This window comes from Phytophthora sojae (genome assembly GCF_000149755.1).
Source record: "Phytophthora sojae unplaced genomic scaffold PHYSOscaffold_2, whole genome shotgun sequence".
Lineage (NCBI taxonomy): Eukaryota > Oomycota > Peronosporomycetes > Peronosporales > Peronosporaceae > Phytophthora > Phytophthora sojae.
The window spans coordinates 6,332,686-6,352,135 of record NW_009258116.1 but is presented as its reverse complement, the minus strand read 5'-3'; the positions used below and the strand labels follow the sequence as shown (position 1 = coordinate 6,352,135).

At 56.1% G+C, this 19,450-nt stretch overlaps 9 protein-coding genes across 9 annotated transcripts; 3 read left to right on the top strand and 6 right to left on the bottom strand.

Moving 5' to 3' along the window:
* Window positions 1-699: 699 nt before the first annotated feature.
* PHYSODRAFT_325872 (hypothetical protein) lies at window positions 700-1,761 on the top strand (the record flags this gene model as incomplete). The annotated part of the gene is made up of 2 exons (XM_009521792.1): window positions 700-951; window positions 1,003-1,761. The coding sequence occupies 2 exons, from the start codon at window positions 700-702 to the stop codon at window positions 1,759-1,761; spliced, it is 1,011 nt and encodes a 336-aa protein (XP_009520087.1).
* Window positions 1,762-2,431: 670 nt separating this feature from the next.
* Window positions 2,432-3,307, bottom strand: PHYSODRAFT_256974 (hypothetical protein; the record flags this gene model as incomplete). Its single annotated transcript, XM_009521791.1, has 2 exons — window positions 2,432-2,889; window positions 2,938-3,307. 2 exons carry the CDS (start codon window positions 3,305-3,307, stop codon window positions 2,432-2,434), a joined length of 828 nt encoding a protein of 275 aa, XP_009520086.1.
* Window positions 3,308-4,579: 1,272 nt separating this feature from the next.
* Window positions 4,580-5,497, bottom strand: PHYSODRAFT_325870 (hypothetical protein; the record flags this gene model as incomplete). Its single annotated transcript, XM_009521790.1, has 1 exon — window positions 4,580-5,497. One exon carries the CDS (start codon window positions 5,495-5,497, stop codon window positions 4,580-4,582), a length of 918 nt encoding a protein of 305 aa, XP_009520085.1.
* Window positions 5,498-6,769: 1,272 nt separating this feature from the next.
* On the bottom strand, window positions 6,770-7,687 carry PHYSODRAFT_325869 (hypothetical protein; the record flags this gene model as incomplete). Its single annotated transcript, XM_009521789.1, has 1 exon — window positions 6,770-7,687. One exon carries the CDS (start codon window positions 7,685-7,687, stop codon window positions 6,770-6,772), a length of 918 nt encoding a protein of 305 aa, XP_009520084.1.
* A 1,329-nt stretch (window positions 7,688-9,016) lies between these two features.
* Window positions 9,017-9,243, top strand: PHYSODRAFT_325868 (hypothetical protein; the record flags this gene model as incomplete). The annotated part of the gene is made up of 2 exons (XM_009521788.1): window positions 9,017-9,126; window positions 9,171-9,243. The coding sequence occupies 2 exons, from the start codon at window positions 9,017-9,019 to the stop codon at window positions 9,241-9,243; spliced, it is 183 nt and encodes a 60-aa protein (XP_009520083.1).
* Window positions 9,244-9,511: 268 nt separating this feature from the next.
* PHYSODRAFT_256962 (hypothetical protein) lies at window positions 9,512-11,060 on the bottom strand (the record flags this gene model as incomplete). Its single annotated transcript, XM_009521787.1, has 4 exons — window positions 9,512-9,762; window positions 9,893-10,133; window positions 10,251-10,894; window positions 10,916-11,060. 4 exons carry the CDS (start codon window positions 11,058-11,060, stop codon window positions 9,512-9,514), a joined length of 1,281 nt encoding a protein of 426 aa, XP_009520082.1.
* Window positions 11,061-13,331: 2,271 nt separating this feature from the next.
* Window positions 13,332-13,658, top strand: PHYSODRAFT_325866 (hypothetical protein; the record flags this gene model as incomplete). The annotated part of the gene is made up of 1 exon (XM_009521786.1): window positions 13,332-13,658. The coding sequence occupies one exon, from the start codon at window positions 13,332-13,334 to the stop codon at window positions 13,656-13,658; it is 327 nt and encodes a 108-aa protein (XP_009520081.1).
* Window positions 13,659-13,915: 257 nt separating this feature from the next.
* Window positions 13,916-15,460, bottom strand: PHYSODRAFT_256927 (hypothetical protein; the record flags this gene model as incomplete). Its single annotated transcript, XM_009521785.1, has 3 exons — window positions 13,916-14,492; window positions 14,584-14,710; window positions 14,761-15,460. The coding sequence occupies 3 exons, from the start codon at window positions 15,458-15,460 to the stop codon at window positions 13,916-13,918; spliced, it is 1,404 nt and encodes a 467-aa protein (XP_009520080.1).
* A 2,083-nt stretch (window positions 15,461-17,543) lies between these two features.
* Window positions 17,544-19,014, bottom strand: PHYSODRAFT_325864 (hypothetical protein; the record flags this gene model as incomplete). The annotated part of the gene is made up of 3 exons (XM_009521784.1): window positions 17,544-18,560; window positions 18,635-18,766; window positions 18,844-19,014. The coding sequence occupies 3 exons, from the start codon at window positions 19,012-19,014 to the stop codon at window positions 17,544-17,546; spliced, it is 1,320 nt and encodes a 439-aa protein (XP_009520079.1).
* Window positions 19,015-19,450: the final 436 nt, after the last annotated feature.

Below are 19,450 nucleotides of genomic sequence, written 5' to 3'. Positions count from 1 at the left end.
TGAAGTCATTGGAGTATCTGCGCCCATTTTACATGAATTTTTCACCGGAAGTTCGTGGCGATGGAGGGGAGATTTATCTGTGCACGCACAAGGAAATCTTATCGAGAACTCGCTCCAAGCGCTAGGGCCGATCTGAAGTCGTACTTCAAAGTACATTTCTACGAAGTGACTGCCCACAGCTTAACTTTCTGCATGTAAGCTTATGGCGAAATCATACACCCAGTAAGTGCACATGTCTGCGGGTGTTAGTAGTGCTTAGGTAGGTCTCACTACAAAGTGGTTAGTTTCGTGCAATCGTCCGAATTCGCACAATGCTTTGTATTTGTATTTGTTGTGGTTACGGCCGCTACGCCCAAGGCGCGCTATGCGGCATCCTCGCCTACGGAGACTTAATCCACACAATGCTATGCCTGCCTTGGGCGGGGGTCCACGCATAGCTGACAACCTGCAGTACAGTAGTCCTGAGACATTCGCTGGCTGATAGCGATTATGGGGATACGAAGTTTACGGGGAGACTGCGTGAATGGCGTACTCCCCGTAATCGCCTAACTTAGTGGTGATGCTGACATCTAACTACATGTATGCTGGTCATAATGCAGCTTGGACAGGTCTCTTCACGTTGCCGCACTCCCAGCTCATTTCTGGATTTCCTCTCCACCTCGTAGTCACCTACCTACTTGCCTGTGCAAGCCCAACGCGATGTCCACCGCTCCGCGAACCGTGAACGCCTACGCCGCCTTCGACGCCAAGGGAGAAGTCAAGCCCTGGCAGTACCAGTCGCGACCACTCGGACCCGAGGACGTGGAGATTAAAATCTCCCACTCCGGCATCTGCGGCTCTGACATTTATCCGATGGAAGGCGGTTGGGGCCCCGCCGCCTACCCATGCGTCGTTGGTCATGAGATCGTTGGCGAAGTGACCCTGGCCGGCTCGGACGTGAAGACGCTCAAGGTTGGCGACCGCGTAGCCGTCGGCGCTTAAGTCTGGGCGTGCCTGAACAAGAACCCCGAGAAGCCTTGCAGCGACTGTGCTGACAGTGAGGACGCAGTGTGCGACCACGCCGTGTACACGTATGCGTCGACGTATCCGGACGGCTCTCCGTCGTACGGCGGCTACGCAGACTACGTGCGCGTGGATAACAACTACGCCTTCAAGTTGCCGGAGAACATCCCGTCCGACGTCGCCGCCCCGCTCATGTGCGCCGGCGCTACCGTCTTCACGCCGCTGAAGCAGGAAGGTGTGAAGGCCGGCGACCGTGTTGGTGTGGTCGGTATTGGTGGCTTGGGACACCTCGCCATCCAGTTCATTCGCGCGCTCGGCGCCATTCCGATCGCTTTCTCTCGCTCTGCAAACAAGGAGCAAGAAATCAGCGCACTCGGTGCAGAGGAGTTCTACAACCTGAGCGATGAGGCGGACCAGAAGAAGGCGGCCAACTCCATCGACTACTTGGTGCTGACCGCTGACGCCAACAACATGCCGTACAATCTGTACCTGAGCCTCGTCCGCAAGCGCGGCACCTTTATCATGGTCGGCCTCCCCAACGACGATGTCAAGTTCAGCCCGTTCTTCATCGTGCCGCGCGCAGTGCGCGTACGTGGTAGCTGCATCGGCAGCATCCAGGACATCAAGGACATGTTGGAGCTGGCGTCGAAGAAGAACGTGCGACCGATTATCCAGAAGTTGCCAATGTCGAAGGTGAACGAAGGACTGGACATGGTGCGCGAGGGGCGTGTGCGCTACCGCGTCGTGCTTGAGAACTAGGAGCATTTCGTATTTGGCTGTAGAAGCTGAGTACACAGCTGTCGTAGCCGCTAATGGGGTTGATCCTCTTGCTCTTAAAGCCCGAGTGCAAGCGGTGCTAAGTTCTCAAACGATGAACTCGAATTGCATGAAGCTACGATATGATATTACTGTTCGCTTACACTTATACAGTACTACAAAACCTCACAAATATGGACAGCACGCGCGTTCTCGTGCTATCACTGTCTCGGAGCATCGTCCGCTCATACGCACGCCTGAACGCGGTGGCGTTCAAAAGCCTCCTGTGAGTCGGCGCGATGTATACGCTCAAGCACTGTGGTACTGCAGTACACTGCAGTGACTGCACACGCCGTTTTGGATGGCAATACCATTAGAGTGTACCAGTCTTTTATTGTCGTTGACGATTCGGCAACTGATCGATGCGGAACACAACCACAGAGACGATTTGAAGGTATGGTGCCGCTTCCAAACGATGAACTCGAATTGTATGAAGCTACGATATGATATTACTGTTCGCTTACACTTATACTACAAAACCTCACAAACATGGACAGCACGCGCGTTCTCGTGCTATCACTGTCTCGGAGCATCGTCCGAGTGGGGCGCTGGCTACACTCCAACCGAGCGGCCAGCCACCCGAGAGAACCCCACCGCCAAACGAAATGCACGCTTACGCGCGCAAGCGGCGGTAATTGCCAGTCTGCAAGGCCGTTTGCGTTGCCTGTGAGGGGTCCGCGTTCTGCGAGACGCCCACGTCGGCCTTGCCCGTCGGAGCAGCAGCGGCAGCAGGCGTGGCGGCTGCCGCAGTAGTAGCGTCGGCTGAAACGCCCTTCGCACCGCCATACACACCCGTATCCGCCGCATTCACGTCTGGGCCCGCGTTACCGCCAGCACCATTGTTGGCAGGCGCGCCGGCGTAGACGCCCGTGCTCGGCGCTGCGTCTCCGTAGCGATTGGCGGGCCGACCGTACGCGCCGTTGCGCTTGGTGGTGTCGTCATCCACCCTGCCGTACACAGTGCTGGGGCGGCCGTAGTTGTTTGCAGATCTGCCGTATACGCCGTTGCGCTTCGTGTCGTCGTCCACCTTGCCGTATGCGCCGTTGTTGCGCTTGACGGCATCGTCGTCCACTTTGCCATAGGCAGTGCCGGGTCGGTCGTAGTTGTTCATGGGCCGACCATATACGCGGTTCCGCTTGTCGGCGTCGTCCTCGACCTTGTTGTTGTAACCAGTGTTGGGGCGGTCGTAGTTGTGCACAGGCTGGCCGTAGATGCGATTGCGCTTGGCGTCGTCATCCACCTTGTCGTAGGAATCACTGCGTCGGCCATACGCATTAACCGGCTGGCCGTATCCGCCGTTGTTGTGTCTGACAGCGTCGTCGTTGACCCTACCGTACGTGCTGGCAGTCCTTCCGTAGGCGTCCGGTCTGCCGTAGCTGTCGTGGGCGAGCCGCCCGTAAGTCTGGGCCACCTCGGCCGATGCGTCTACGGCGCCGGTAGAGAACGCCACAGCTGCCACACACAGCGCGCAGACCGTCTTGCTGAGCATCGTCGAGTTTCTGTAGGTAGAACGATGCGCTTGCTTTGACTGGGATGCCGCAAATTGGAGAATGCGACCCGTTTGTCTTGGCACGTCGCCATTCTGCCGTGAGAGCACACGTAGATCCGTGCTTTCAGAGCAGACGAACAGCAAATTGGTCCCTCAGTCAGATGGCGTACCGGAGGGCTGGTTACCACTCTGGTCGACAGGTTTGCTGCCGCGTTGAGCAGGAAGGCTGTGGGGCGCAGCGTACTGTACGGTAAACGTCGCGAGCAAGAGAGCACTGGCCCTGATGAAGTACATGTAACAGCAGGCAGCTAGTGACTGTCGGATGGGGCAGTGATCATCGGGAAATCAGTTGGCGAAGCCGCTCGCGCACAACTGTGTCGCTGACTGTTGCCTTCGGCGTACGCGTGCTGCCCCCAACTGGAAATACACATCTGCCAGGTCGTGCATAGGGACATATACGCAACCTGATGAGCCTGGTAATCAATCGCTACAGAGCACGCAGTGCCGACTGCACTCAGTACAGTTCCCACACTCACTCATCATAAGCAGGTGCAACAAGATAGCAGTGCGGGTGCCTCGTCCAAAGTATAGCAACGGCAACATTGAGGTGACTCTGTCTCTCGGTTTGCGGCTGCTCTCCTTCCAGTTCCCGTGCTGCCATAAGTGAGCTAGCGACCATAGCGAGCTTGCGATCATAAGTGACTTTGTTCGGGCAACCAGAAATCTGTGACGGGTCTTCGATGATTTGTCACTTCAACTTCCAATACTTTCGGTAGTCGTATGTTCTTTAAATCTAGAACGGACAGATCTAGATGAGCTAAAAGTCCTCCCTGCTCCCCTCCCCTCATACGCACGCCTGAACGCGGTGGCGTTCAAAAGCCTCCTGCGAGTCGGCGCGATGTATACGCTCAAGCACTGTGGCACTGCAGTACACTGCAGTGACTGCACACGCCGTTTTGGATGGCAATACCATTAGAGTGTACCAGTCTTTTATTGTCGTTGACGATTCGGCAACTGATCGATGCGGAACACAACCACAGAGACGATTTGAAGGTATGGTGCCGCTTCCAAACGATGAACTCGAATTGTATGAAGCTACGATATGATATTACTGTTCGCTTACACTTATACTACAAAACCTCACAAACATGGACAGCACGCGCGTTCTCGTGCTATCACTGTCTCGGAGCATCGTCCGAGTGGGGCGCTGGCTACACTCCAACCGAGCGGCCAGCCACCCGAGAGAACCCCACCGCCAAACGAAATGCACGCTTACGCGCGCAAGCGGCGGTAATTGCCAGTCTGCAAGGCCGTTTGCGTTGCCTGTGAGGGGTCCGCGTTCTGCGAGACGCCCACGTCGGCCTTGCCCGTCGGAGCAGCAGCGGCAGCAGGCGTGGCGGCTGCCGCAGTAGTAGCGTCGGCTGAAACGCCCTTCGCACCGCCATACACACCCGTATCCGCCGCATTCACGCCTGGGCCCGCGTTACCGCCAGCACCATTGTTGGCAGGCGCGCCGGCGTAGACGCCCGTGCTCGGCGCTGCGTCTCCGTAGCGATTGGCGGGCCGACCGTACACGCCGTTGCGCTTGGTGGTGTCGTCATCCACCCTGCCGTACACAGTGCTGGGGCGGCCGTAGTTGTTTGCAGATCTGCCGTATACGCCGTTGCGCTTCGTGTCGTCGTCCACCTTGCCGTATGCGCCGTTGTTGCGCTTGACGGCATCGTCGTCCACTTTGCCATAGGCAGTGCCGGGTCGGTCGTAGTTGTTCATGGGCCGACCATATACGCGGTTCCGCTTGTCGGCGTCGTCCTCGACCTTGTTGTTGTAACCAGTGTTGGGGCGGTCGTAGTTGTGCACAGGCTGGCCGTAGATGCGATTGCGCTTGGCGTCGTCGTCGTCCACCTTGCCATAAACGCCATGGCGCTTGGCGTCGTCATCCACCTTGTCGTAGGAATCACTGCGTCGGCCATACGCATTAACCGGCTGGCCGTATCCGCCGTTGTTGTGTCTGACAGCGTCGTCGTTGACCCTACCGTACGTGCTGGCAGTCCTTCCGTAGGCGTCCGGTCTGCCGTAGCTGTCGTGGGCGAGCCGCCCGTAAGTCTGGGCCACCTCGGCCGATGCGTCTACGGCGCCGGTAGAGAACGCCACAGCTGCCACACACAGCGCGCAGACCGTCTTGCTGAGCATCGTCGAGTTTCTGTAGGTAGAACGATGCGCTTGCTTTGACTGGGATGCCGCAAATTGGAGAATGCGACCCGTTTGTCTTGGCACGTCGCCATTCTGCCGTGAGAGCACACGTAGATCCGTGCTTTCAGAGCAGACGAACAGCAAATTGGTCCCTCAGTCAGATGGCGTACCGGAGGGCTGGTTACCACTCTGGTCGACAGGTTTGCTGCCGCGTTGAGCAGGAAGGCTGTGGGGCGCAGCGTACTGTACGGTAAACGTCGCGAGCAAGAGAGCACTGGCCCTGATGAAGTACATGTAACAGCAGGCAGCTAGTGACTGTCGGATGGGGCAGTGATCATCGGGAAATCAGTTGGCGAAGCCGCTCGCGCACAACTGTGTCGCTGACTGTTGCCTTCGGCGTACGCGTGCTGCCCCCAACTGGAAATACACATCTGCCAGGTCGTGCATAGGGACATATACGCAACCTGATGAGCCTGGTAATCAATCGCTACAGAGCACGCAGTGCCGACTGCACTCAGTACAGTTCCCACACTCACTCATCATAAGCAGGTGCAACAAGATAGCAGTGCGGGTGCCTCGTCCAAAGTATAGCAACGGCAACATTGAGGTGACTCTGTCTCTCGGTTTGCGGCTGCTCTCCTTCCAGTTCCCGTGCTGCCATAAGTGAGCTAGCGACCATAGCGAGCTTGCGATCATAAGTGAGTTTGTTCGGGCAACCAGAAATCTGTGACGGGTCTTCGATGATTTGTCACTTCAACTTCCAATACTTTCGGTAGTCGTATGTTCTTTAAATCTAGAACGGACAGATCTAGATGAGCTAAAAGTCCTCCCTGCTCCCCTCCCCTCATACGCACGCCTGAACGCGGTGGCGTTCAAAAGCCTCCTGCGAGTCGGCGCGATGTATACGCTCAAGCACTGTGGCACTGCAGTACACTGCAGTGACTGCACACGCCGTTTTGGATGGCAATACCATTAGAGTGTACCAGTCTTTTATTGTCGTTGACGATTCGGCAACTGATCGATGCGGAACACAACCACAGAGACGATTTGAAGGTATGGTGCCGCTTCCAAACGATGAACTCGAATTGTATGAAGCTACGATATGATATTACTGTTCGCTTACACTTATACTACAAAACCTCACAAACATGGACAGCACGCGCGTTCTCGTGCTATCACTGTCTCGGAGCATCGTCCGAGTGGGGCGCTGGCTACACTCCAACCGAGCGGCCAGCCACCCGAGAGAACCCCACCGCCAAACGAAATGCACGCTTACGCGCGCAAGCGGCGGTAATTGCCAGTCTGCAAGGCCGTTTGCGTTGCCTGTGAGGGGTCCGCGTTCTGCGAGACGCCCACGTCGGCCTTGCCCGTCGGAGCAGCAGCGGCAGCAGGCGTGGCGGCTGCCGCAGTAGTAGCGTCGGCTGAAACGCCCTTCGCACCGCCATACACACCCGTATCCGCCGCATTCACGTCTGGGCCCGCGTTACCGCCAGCACCATTGTTGGCAGGCGCGCCGGCGTAGACGCCCGTGCTCGGCGCTGCGTCTCCGTAGCGATTGGCGGGCCGACCGTACACGCCGTTGCGCTTGGTGGTGTCGTCATCCACCCTGCCGTACACAGTGCTGGGGCGGCCGTAGTTGTTTGCAGATCTGCCGTATACGCCGTTGCGCTTCGTGTCGTCGTCCACCTTGCCGTATGCGCCGTTGTTGCGCTTGACGGCATCGTCGTCCACTTTGCCATAGGCAGTGCCGGGTCGGTCGTAGTTGTTCATGGGCCGACCATATACGCGGTTCCGCTTGTCGGCGTCGTCCTCGACCTTGTTGTTGTAACCAGTGTTGGGGCGGTCGTAGTTGTGCACAGGCTGGCCGTAGATGCGATTGCGCTTGGCGTCGTCGTCGTCCACCTTGCCATAAACGCCATGGCGCTTGGCGTCGTCATCCACCTTGTCGTAGGAATCACTGCGTCGGCCATACGCATTAACCGGCTGGCCGTATCCGCCGTTGTTGTGTCTGACAGCGTCGTCGTTGACCCTACCGTACGTGCTGGCAGTCCTTCCGTAGGCGTCCGGTCTGCCGTAGCTGTCGTGGGCGAGCCGCCCGTAAGTCTGGGCCACCTCGGCCGATGCGTCTACGGCGCCGGTAGAGAACGCCACAGCTGCCACACACAGCGCGCAGACCGTCTTGCTGAGCATCGTCGAGTTTCTGTAGGTAGAACGATGCGCTTGCTTTGACTGGGATGCCGCAAATTGGAGAATGCGACCCGTTTGTCTTGGCACGTCGCCATTCTGCCGTGAGAGCACACGTAGATCCGTGCTTTCAGAGCAGACGAACAGCAAATTGGTCCCTCAGTCAGATGGCGTACCGGAGGGCTGGTTACCACTCTGGTCGACAGGTTTGCTGCCGCGTTGAGCAGGAAGGCTGTGGGGCGCAGCGTACTGTACGGTAAACGTCGCGAGCAAGAGAGCACTGGCCCTGATGAAGTACATGTAACAGCAGGCAGCTAGTGACTGTCGGATGGGGCAGTGATCATCGGGAAATCAGTTGGCGAAGCCGCTCGCGCACAACTGTGTCGCTGACTGTTGCCTTCGGCGTACGCGTGCTGCCCCCAACTGGAAATACACATCTGCCAGGTCGTGCATAGGGACATATACGCAACCTGATGAGCCTGGTAATCAATCGCTACAGAGCACGCAGTGCCGACTGCACTCAGTACAGTTCCCACACTCACTCATCATAAGCAGGTGCAACAAGATAGCAGTGCGGGTGCCTCGTCCAAAGTATAGCAACGGCAACATTGAGGTGACTCTGTCTCTCGGTTTGCGGCTGCTCTCCTTCCAGTTCCCGTGCTGCCATAAGTGAGCTAGCGACCATAGCGAGCTTGCGATCATAAGTGAGTTTGTTCGGGCAACCAGAAATCTGTGACGGGTCTTCGATGATTTGTCACTTCAACTTCCAATACTTTCGGTAGTCGTATGTTCTTTAAATCTAGAACGGACAGATCTAGATGAGCTAAAAGTCCTCCCTGCTCCCCTCCCCTCATACGCACGCCTGAACGCGGTGGCGTTCAAAAGCCTCCTGCGAGTCGGCGCGATGTATACGCTCAAGCACTGTGGCACTGCAGTACACTGCAGTGACTGCACACGCCGTTTTGGATGGCAATACCATTAGAGTGTACCAGTCTTTTATTGTCGTTGACGATTCGGCAACTGATCGATGCGGTACACAACCACGGTGACGATTTGAAGGTATGGTGCCGCTTCCAAACGATGAACTCGAATTGTATGAAGCTACGATATGATATTACCGTTCGCTTACACTTATATACTACAAAAAAGCTCACAAACATGAAGTGCATGTGGTTCCGTGCACATACTATTTGTGAGATTTCCTAGCTCGGGACCTCGTCTGAGTGGACCTGTGTCGGTCCGTCCCAACCACGCATCACACGAACCAGCCAACCGCACCGCAGATATGTGCATGTACCGTAGCTCCAGTACTATGGACCGACCGCGCCGCTCCCCATGCCTCCCGCCGCCGCGCCCTCGTCCGACCCGCCCACGCCCGACGCGCCGCACGAGCCCTGCTGCATCTGCATGGAGGTGGACGACTACCAGGGGACGCTCCTCGTCCAGTGCGCGCGCTGATGGAAAACCCATTTTCGTGAGATGAAGTGAGCCACGTTTTCAAGCCCGAACTCGACACCACGACAGACCACGGCTTTGCACTAGGCCTTCTTGGCCAGCAGTAGGCAGCTTAGTTTTAGTTTAGGGGGGGGCGCGTTCCTCAGCTAGCGTGCATTCAGGCCAACTAGCTGGCCGACTTTAAGACCCACCACACCACTCCCGGCCCGGGAGTCCCGGGGCTGCCTCGCACGGATTCACTGTGAACCCGCTGCGATGCATGCCTTCGGTGATCTAAGGACGTTGCCTTTTGCCCCAAACGTGTTCACGGAGAAGGTTTGAAAAAGGATCGCTGTACCGAAATATACTGAGAAAAAAACAAAAGAATCCCCCACTCTAGACGTTTGGCGCCGGTGAGGCTGCCGTAAAAGCTCCCTCGGGCGACGGTCCCGCGGGCGTGTATGCTGCAGCGCTGGCGTCTTTGAGTCTGGTGCTGTTGTCGCCTCCGTGTTGGCTGTAGTCGTATGCGAGGCCTCCGTGGTACGAAATGTCGATGCCATTCACCTCCTTCTCTTCATTGATACGAAGACCAATGGTGTACTTAAACACCACCAGGATCGCCAACGTCGCGAAGAACGCGTACCCCGCTGCCACGGAGTTGGCGACAAGTTGGTGCACAAACTGCATGCCGTTTCCATAAAATGCCCCACCTTTGATGTTGGGGTTCGCCTCAGATGTAGCGAAGAGCCCAGTCAGCAAGCCCCCCCATGAAGCCACCGCAGCCGTGGATAGCAAACACATCAAGAGTGTCATCGTAGCGCAGACGGTTCTTGAGCTTCACAGCGACACACCCCGTAATGGCGCCGATGACACCAAAGATCAGCGACGCCCAGGGGAGAACGAATCCAGACCCAGGGGTGATCGTAGCCATACCAGCTACAGCTCCACTTGCAGCTCCACACGGGTCTAGACTTCGCGAGACTCTGTACTCGAGGAGCACCCACGTCAAGAAGCCCGACTACGCAGCCAAGTGCGTGTTAATCGCAGCCGTCGCTGCAATGCCGTCGGCCGCACCTCCAGACCCACCGTTGAATCCGAACCACCCGAACCAAAGGAACGTGCACCCGATCATTACCAGCGGCACGTTGTGCGGCTTCACAGGCTCACCGTGGTTGTAGCGCTTCCCCACTATCAGAGCTGCAGCAAGCGCACCGAACCCACCCGAGACGTGGATGACTGTGCCTCCACCGAAGTCGAGAGCTCCCATGCTTCCCTCCCAACCGAGAGCCGACAGAGCCCACGAGTCGTCCAGCTTCATCGACCAGATCCACCGCGCCAGTGGGTCATAGACGATAGACGTCCACAGCACCACGAACAGCAAGTAAGTGCCAAACTTCATGCGTCCGACGATGCCGCCGCTCAGTTCGGCTGGTGTGATGGCAGCGAACATCGTCTGGAAGAACGCGAACACGATGTGTGGGATGCCCGTGCCGTATGTGGCGCTGGGTGTTTCTTCGACGTTGTTGTAGCCCGCCCAGCCGAACACACCGTGGGAACCAAACGTTGCCGAGTACCCGAAGGCCCAGAATTGCACCGTCACGAGCGCCATACTCACGAACGACATCATCATGGTGTTGGACGCCATCTCTTCACCCGCCAGGCCTGCGTAGAAGAAGGCAACACCCGGAGTCATGAGCATCACCAGTCCTCTGGCTGCGATCATCCACGCCGTGTTGCCCGTGTCGATGACCTGGTCGTAGTCCGCTCCAGCTTTGTCGCCTTGGTTCTTTTAGTCAACACACTCGCCCGTGTCCGTGTCGAAGTACTGCGAGATTAGGCATGAAGCACTTGAACTGGAGGCATCTTGCGCCGAAGCAACTGTAGCCAACGCCACTGCGACCAGCAAGGCGATCCATACCGTCTTCGCCCACTGAAGTCGTAGCATCTCACCGTGGTAGGTCTAGACAAGTGCTCAATCCGTTTTGATGTCGACCAAGCTCGGCAAATTAAACAATGAGCTAACATGGAAGAGATGGCGTGTCTGCGAACTACCCCTTCAACTAGATCCAGATCGACTTTAGAGTGTGGTCGTCCTGGCACCCTATTACTCGGACACAGACCAAGAGGATGTATTACTAGTAACTGAACCGACTTATCCCCGCCATAATTCGCAAACTTTTGACGTTTCTCATCTGTTGACAGACGACGTCTTCGCTTATGTTGTTTGGCATACGGTAGTGAGTTAGGAGCTTCCCACTGTAGTTTTACGATGGGCCGGCCTTGAGTCATCGGATACTTTGCTTAAAAACCACCACAGTACATGTACATCCAGAACGAAGGATGGAGTAGGATGGACTACAGGCTTGCTATGGAGCAAAGTGCCTTTCACACTCTCCGTGGAGAGAGAGGCGGGTTTAAGTGAGCAAGCAGAAGCCATCGAGGTGTGTTTATCGGTTGGAGATGCAGCACTGGTTCCAGTAGCAACACCGGCCAGATGCGACTCATTTGCCTCAACATCGGATCCCGGCGCTCAAAGGCAGCCACGTCGCGCGACGTCGACATGGATAAGTTTTTTTTTCGTTCCACTGTTGGCTCCATTACCCGTACCTTGATATTATCCTCGGTGGGGAAACATCCAGGACGAAAATCGCAAACGCGTCAACTATAGCTACTTCACAAGGTCACCACAAACAGCTATTCCGGCTTTCATTTCTGCCACTGGTGAATAAAACAAGAGTGTAGCGCAAGGCAGTGATGGCCAAAAATGTATTGCAGGTATTGGCATTTACCAATACTTATTGCAATGCCATACTGCAAGCTTGCAAGCTATTGCAATACATATTGCAGAGCGCTGCGGAATTGCAATTCTTACTGCAGTCTTAAGCCAACCGAATAAACTCTTCAAACCCTAGTACTTTTCACTTAGAAGCAGGCAAGGCTGTCAATGTCAAGATAATAATGTTCTCAAAACCCAGTTCCGACGGCATATGTGCTATCGGCGACCTCTACGACGACAGAGTAGTATGGTTATAGTATTGCAGTAATTATTACAAGAACGACCAGTATTGCAGTTATTATTGCTGGCTGCCTTGGTACTGCAATTCATATTGCTACAGATCGCTTTACCTCCAATGCCTTCCCGTGCATTTTTGGCCATCACTGGTGCAAGGCACCAAGGCCTTACGAATGGATATTGGCCTGAAAGTAAATGCCGATGAGGGAGTTGCCGTAATCACTATGAATGAATCTTCGAACCTAACAATGAAAGAAAAACCTAAGACGATGCGGTAAGCGCGCGAAGTGGTAGTGAAGTGTATTGAGCCCGATGTGAGCAGGGCGTTTCGCGTCAGGAGCGCGTACCAAGTCCAGCAAACTTCCTCGAAGTCGTCGCCGAGGCATCCTTCGGATACTTAACGGTACATATCAATTACCTGTCTAAACTTGTATTTTCTCCCGGAATAGCGACTACCGAAATACAGCGATAAAAGATGCTATCCATGCTTGTCAAATCAAATACAAACCCTATGCAAACACGACGGTATGTTACAACGGGCAAGTTGGCAATCTCAGGGCGAATGTGAACAAGAGCAGTCAATTCACCTAACCACCGTCTGTTTTGGCGTATGGTTTGCCGTTTAAGCCAATAGTGTTCATGTCCTTGGGTTTGTCATTGGCTTACCCTACTTGAGCCGTTTCCCCAAACTTTTGAGCAATTGAGGTCATGTTTTCAAGGCTTAACTACGCATACATGAAGTCCGAATTCGTCAAATCTGACAGCAGAATCGGAATCTACGGCGAAAATTACCCCTTATATCTAACTATCGTACATGGAAAGTTACCATCTTCTGGGAGAAAAATGACTCCGAACTCCGGCTTCAACAGTACAATAGGCATGCATAAGCCAGCTTCAACGTCGGCTTTAACTATACAGTAATGTGCGTCAATAAGGGACGTGTGGCAACTAATATCCTTACGTACATTATATACAGCTGTCAGTCAAGAACACAGCTAACATTGATTTAAGTTAACTTTCGACAGGATCCTGGCGCTATTGGCTGGTTTCGCAACGAGCGCGACTGCGTGATTGGCTAGTGACGTCAGATCTAGCCAATCAGTGATTGAAGCTACCATTTGAACATAACTCCTTCCCTCCAACCCGCCTCCAAGCACAACGGAATCTACCACAACACCAGCGCCCTACCCATCCACCCACCTCATGAGCTCCTCCTCCAAGACTAGAACTCACCTCACCCAGCAGCAGAAGCTGCGTCTGATCAAGAAGGCTGAGAGCTCCCCCGCTGTCAAGTATGAAGACCTGGCCCTTTGGGCCAAAGTCGAGTTCGGTCTGCAAAGGCCCCCTGGGAAAGCCACCATCGGCCGCATCATCTCGGGGCGTATCGCGATGATGCATACAGTCGACTTACTAACTGCCATGAAGTGGTGCGAGTCTGCGTGGGATAATGTGTCAGCTTCTACGATTCAGAAGTGCTGGTTGCACTCCACGCTCATTAGTAAAAGCAGTGTGTCATTTATTCTTAACTAAATCAATACATTGTTCTTTCTTTTTTCACTTGTTCGCCTTAATAGCCTTTACATTCCTATTCATATCAGAGGTCCCTTATTGACGCACATTACTGTACAACATTCTCTATCTATCGTAGCCTTGTAGCACCACAAGCACTCGTACAACGATCAATTACAAGGTGTCATTTCGAAGTTGAAACCAAAGTAATGAGCAAAATAATACTGTATTTGATGTAAAGATGGGGAAAGTAAGCGGTAACTCAACTCGACGTGCGCTTAGACCTGCTCGGCCGCGTCCGACTTCATGAAGGCCGCCTCGAACGACGTCTCAGGTGGCTTGAACTGCACAGTCTTGGGGCCGTGCTCGCTGTAGTCGCCGTGGTGGCTGTAGTCGTACGCGAGACCGCCGTGGTACGAGATGTCGATGCCATTCACCTCCTTCTCTTCATTGATACGAAGACCAATGGTGTACTTGAGCACCACCAGGATCGCCAACGTCGCGAAGAACACGTACGCGGCGGCGACTGCATTGGCTATGAGCTGGTACACAAACTGCATGCCATGCCCGTAGAACGCGCCGCCCTTAATGCTCGGGTTCACCTCAGAAGTGGCAAAGAGTCCGGTCAGCAGACCTCCCATGAAGCCGCCGCAGCCGTGGATGGCAAACACATCCAGCGTGTCGTCGTAGCGCAGTTTGTTCTTGAGCTTCACCGCGAAGAAGCCCGTGATGGCTCCAACCACGCCGAAGATCAGCGACGCCCACGGCAGGACGTAGCCAGAGCCGGGGGTGATCGTTGCCATGCCGGCCACAGCTCCACTCGCAGCTCCACATGGGTCGAGCTTACGCGAGATGCTGTACTCGAGCATCACCCACGTCATAAAGCCCGCGGAAGCAGCCAAGTGCGTGTTGATGGCCGCCGTGGCGCCAATGCCATCGGCCGCACCCACCGCCAGACCCGCCGTTGAATCCGAACCACCCGAACCAAAGGAACGTGCACCCAATCATGACCAGCGGCACGTTGTGCGGCTTCACAGGCTCGCCGTGGTTGTAGCGCTTCCCCACCATCAGGGCTGCAGCAAGCGCGCCGAATCCCCCGAGACGTGGATGACCGTGCCTCCACCGAAGTCGAGTGCTCCCATGCTGCCCTCCCAGCCCCGGGGCGTGATGTTCCACGTGTCGTCCAGCTTCTGCGACCAGATCCAGTAGACCAGCGGCTCGTAGACGATGGAGGTCCACAGGAAGATGAAGATGAGGTACGTGCCGAACTTCATCCGGCCGACGATGCCGCCGCTCAGCTCGGCCGGCGTGATGGCGGCGAACTGCGTCTGGAAGAAGGCGTACACGATGTGCGGGATGCCCGAGCCGTACGTGGCGCTGGGCGTCGCGCCCACGTGGTTGTACCCGGCCCAGCCGAAGATTCCGTGCGACCCGAAGGCGGCCGAGTACCCGAAGACCCAGAACTGGATGGTCACCATAGCCATGCTCACGAAGGACATCATGATGGTGTTGGACGCCATCTCCTCGCCCGCCAGACTCGCGTAGAAGAAGGCGACCCCCGGAGTCATGATCATCACGAGCGCGCTGGCCATCATCATCCACGCCGTGTTGACCGAGTCGATGGGTTGGTCGTAGTCCGTGCCGGCCTTCTCGCCCTGGTTCTTGTAGTCGACGCACTCGCCCGTGACCGAGTCGAGGTACTGCGAGATGAGGCACGAGGCGCTGGAGCCGGAGCCGCTGCTTTGCGCCGCCACCGTCGCCGCCAAGACAGCGACGGCTAGCAACGCGAAGATCGCGGGGCGTGGAGCGCGGAGCCGAAGCATTGCCGGTCGCAGTGTCGGTGCCGGGTGTGCTGCGCGCTGCAAATTGAAGAGTAAGCGGCCCAAAGACGGACGAGAGAGGAAGACCTCGGCAGCCCTCCAAGAAACAGACGGGTGCCTGCCTACGCAAGCACTCGGTCATCCACTGGACTCCGATTACGACGAGAGCCTTGGAGGAAGTCTAAAGCGTTTTGGGGGATGAGCGGCTCCAAATGCACAAACAACCGTGACGGTTCCCTTCAAGTCTCCGGTGGCACGCCACCACCAAGCTCCGATGCTCCAAGTCGCCAGCAGCAAGTAGCGAGCGGTACATATCGGATACGTGTCTCGCTAGCTGGCCCCACGCTGGGTTCGTGCTGATGTTGAAGACGTTGAAGTGAGGGGGGGGGGGCATCGCGCCGAGAGGCCGTTCCGGCGCAGCGGAGGGCGATTAAAGATCAAACGGCAGGATAAGGACCGGAAAGCAACGCACGTGATGCGCAAGAGGTATCTCGCTAGTGCTGCCACGCACCAGAACGCGCCGCGTTCAACGCGGGCGCCGAGCAGAGCTCGCGATGAAAGGCAACATGGTGACCTGCCCGCCTCATACAAATGTACCATCTATGTACCACCGACGAGCCACCTCGTGGCGCTCTGGGATTGGCTTCACTCGTCGTGACGCGGGTGAGCATAAACGATCCAGTGTTTGTCATGGTGACCACTGGTACATGGCTACAGTACCGGTGGTACAGATACACATACCGGCGGTACAGATACGATGCGTGCTGGCATTGTTGTAAAAGGCAAAGCCTTCATGGTACTGCAAATTGTTTGACAAATGGCCATTTCTTGCTTGAAGTTCAATACTACCGCTGGAGATCTTCAAACTCAAAGGTGTAAATCTCGCAGAGTGAAGGGCGAAAACTTTATCTTTCTGTCGTCCTCTGGCGAGTAGCATAGTCAGTATCACTCAGCCTCGGTTGCTCTTGCATGTCAACCCGCTGAATCTTTGAGCCTTTTCAGAACTCTTCAAACGTAACCACGGCTTTGCTGAATAGATGCAGATAAAGCTGTGGGCAAGAGCACACGCTGCTCTAGCCTTCGTTCATCCTTCTCAACCCCTGTTGCGCCTCCGCCAGCCTTGCCACTAAAATCCTTTAAGATCGGTGACTGGGATTCGTCTAGCCAGCAAAAAGTGGCGCGAAGAATACCGATTGAGCCGGCTTAATCGCTGTCGAAGCGCCAGCTCAGCTGGGCGTTCCGCTACTCAAGTTCCCCGAGACGTCGATGACTTTTTCAATTCCAGTCTCCCTCTGCCTACATGTAATAGTGCCATGGGTGGCGTACTAACGCAGTACCTCGGGGGGGGGGGGCAGTTAGAGGTTTTACAGTCACAACCTAATCCTTTCTTCTGGCATTACGCGCCACAGGCACCGTGATCTTGTAATTACGCCGCGACAAACCGGACGAACAGCCTAAAAGCTACCATCGACTAGGCACTACAGTACAGCTAGGCGAACTACGGCGCTACGTTTTGTGCCCTGTACTCGCACACAGTCACCTGTTCGTACGTATGACAAGTTCGGGGACTGGTGCAAAAGCTGGCTGGCTTCATTAACGAGTTGTAAATTACGACACCCCGCTGTGACGGCGGAATGAAGTTCGTCCGACAACGCGTTGCAGTCCGTTTGCAGTCCGTTTGCAGTCCGATGTTGGCGAATGCTCATCTCGTTGATCGTCGAATCAGGACAGGCCCATAGGGGGCGGATTAACGCCAACGAGTTGTCGAGCCAGCCGATGCATGACAACCGCACGACCTCAAAGAAAACGACTTAACACGTACCCTTCTACGCTGAAAGAACGCCACGCGCTCTTGGCTTCGATTCGATGTTCACCAAGCGACTTCTCTAACGGCTTATGTACCTGAGGCCGTGTCGCGTAAGTGTATCATGATCAACAAACTCTAGCGCTAGAACAACCGAAGAACTTTCACGCGACCAGCTAACACGGACACGAACGGAATAACTTTATTTATGTGTGCATCCTAGCGCAATTGCTGGCAAAATCTCAGGAGCTCACTTTACACGCACGAGTTACTTTACCCCCGCTAGAACCACTCGTTGGCGTAGTTGCGGCGGGCGTGCTGCGGACAGATGTAGTCCCACATCTCGAAATCATCGTTGCTTTCGTGACGGGCTCTCGAGTTCTCGGAGGGACCACTGTTGCTGTTGCTGTTGGTACTGCTGCTGCTGTTTGCACTTTCAGCGTCTTGGTTTGTGGATTGTGTATCTGGGCTGGCGTCGTTTGTCGGCGACGGGGTGTTGGACGTGGCTCCCTCACACTTGCCGCCGCCGATCACCTCCTTCGCGTAGTGGGGGTGGGGCGACGGGAAGAAGTCGCAGCAGTTGGGCACCACGCGGTGTTCGGGGGGCGTCGGTCGTAGCCTTGGAAGGGTCTCGGAAGACGACGCAGGTGGCGTGTCGGCTTGGGATCCCGACATCTCGGACTGGTCTTCTGCTTGGTTGTCATCGGTGGGCTGGGTGGACGTGGACGTAGGGGCGGATTCAACGAGCGTCGAGGAGCTCTCGCATTCGGAGGAACCGCAGCAATGGTCGAGGTTCTCCTCCGTCTCCCGCACTTTCGACGCCGTCGAGCTGGAATCGGAGCCTCGCCGAGATCCGACGTGGCTGCTCTGTGCATTGTTGTCGACGTCCTCCTCCTCCAGCAGGCTGGTCAACCTCGTCGACGAAAACGCAGAGCCGTACTCGGACACGGTGCGTGCGTCGGACATGCGCCACCGATATTCGTCTTGCTGCTCCTGCTGCTGCTGCCGTTCGCGACCCTTTCGAGACTGGCGCTCGCTGTCCAGCAGCGCGCTCGAAGACAATCGCGAGCTTTGTTCCGACTCTGTTCGACAACTGGACGAGGTCGAGTGGTCGTCCCGGTCTCCATAACATTGAGCCATCTCGCTGCAGCCATTCGTCGACTTGAGCACGCCAGTCGCTTCACTGCGTCGTCGCTTCCGCGACATCTCGCCCTTGGTCCTGGCGGACAGCCGGATGTCCGCGTACTTGTGGATCATCTCGTCCAGGAAGCGCCGCGTCCTCCTCTCCAAGAGGATCCGCTGCAGACTCCGCATCAAACGCGCCGCGTCATGCAGTACACACTCCGACGGCCTTCTTCCCGCCCTGTGCTCACGCGCAGCTTTCGAAAGTGACGGGCAAAAAGCCAAAAGAAGGCGCCGTCCCCTCGACAGGCCCGCCCCATATTACGGCCAGACGTTCCTTCCAGGAAACGGCCGCTGAGCCTCTCGGAAGCTGGAAGGCTGAACTTGGCCAGCGTGGCAGGCCTGCACTCTGCCCTGGACAAGAATAGAGTTTCACCAAATCCTGGCGCCAGGAGCGAACCTTGGCGATGCGATGCCGCGCGAGATACACCTTGGCCGAGGCTTGGGTGGCGGGCAGCGCGCGGCAGCAGGCGTGGAGGTTTTGAATCACCGACCGTTCACAGTGGAGGAAGGCGCGGCGAACGCCCGATACCGGACGCATGCCTGTCCGGATTCCCTCGGCATTTCTCATCGGCGCGCGCGTGTGCGGAGCCCGACAACGAGGCCAGCGGCGTCGCCCTGATTGGAGTGGCGAGCGCACGACGCGGCATGACGCAGTGCACTTCCGTTGGAAGGCGGCCTAGGCGAATCTGCCTGCGTCACGAATGCGGTGGCATACGCCTCAGCAGAGCACCGCGCCAGCGGGCGGCGGCGTTATGACAATCTGGACTTGTGCCTCGTCTTAGGATCCGGGTGACTTGTACGAACTCGAAGTTGTTTGTTGCTGTGAGGACGAAGCGAAGGCCAGCTCTACGACAAGGCAAGTTAAACTTTGGGCAGCCTTGGCTGCGTGCTGCTGGAGCTCGGCTAAAAGGAAAACTTCCATGCTGCGGACGCTGCGGATAAGGCCAAGCCTGGCCAGTGACGCATGAGCTGAAGTGAAGGTATCCAACGGGTGTAATCAGGTA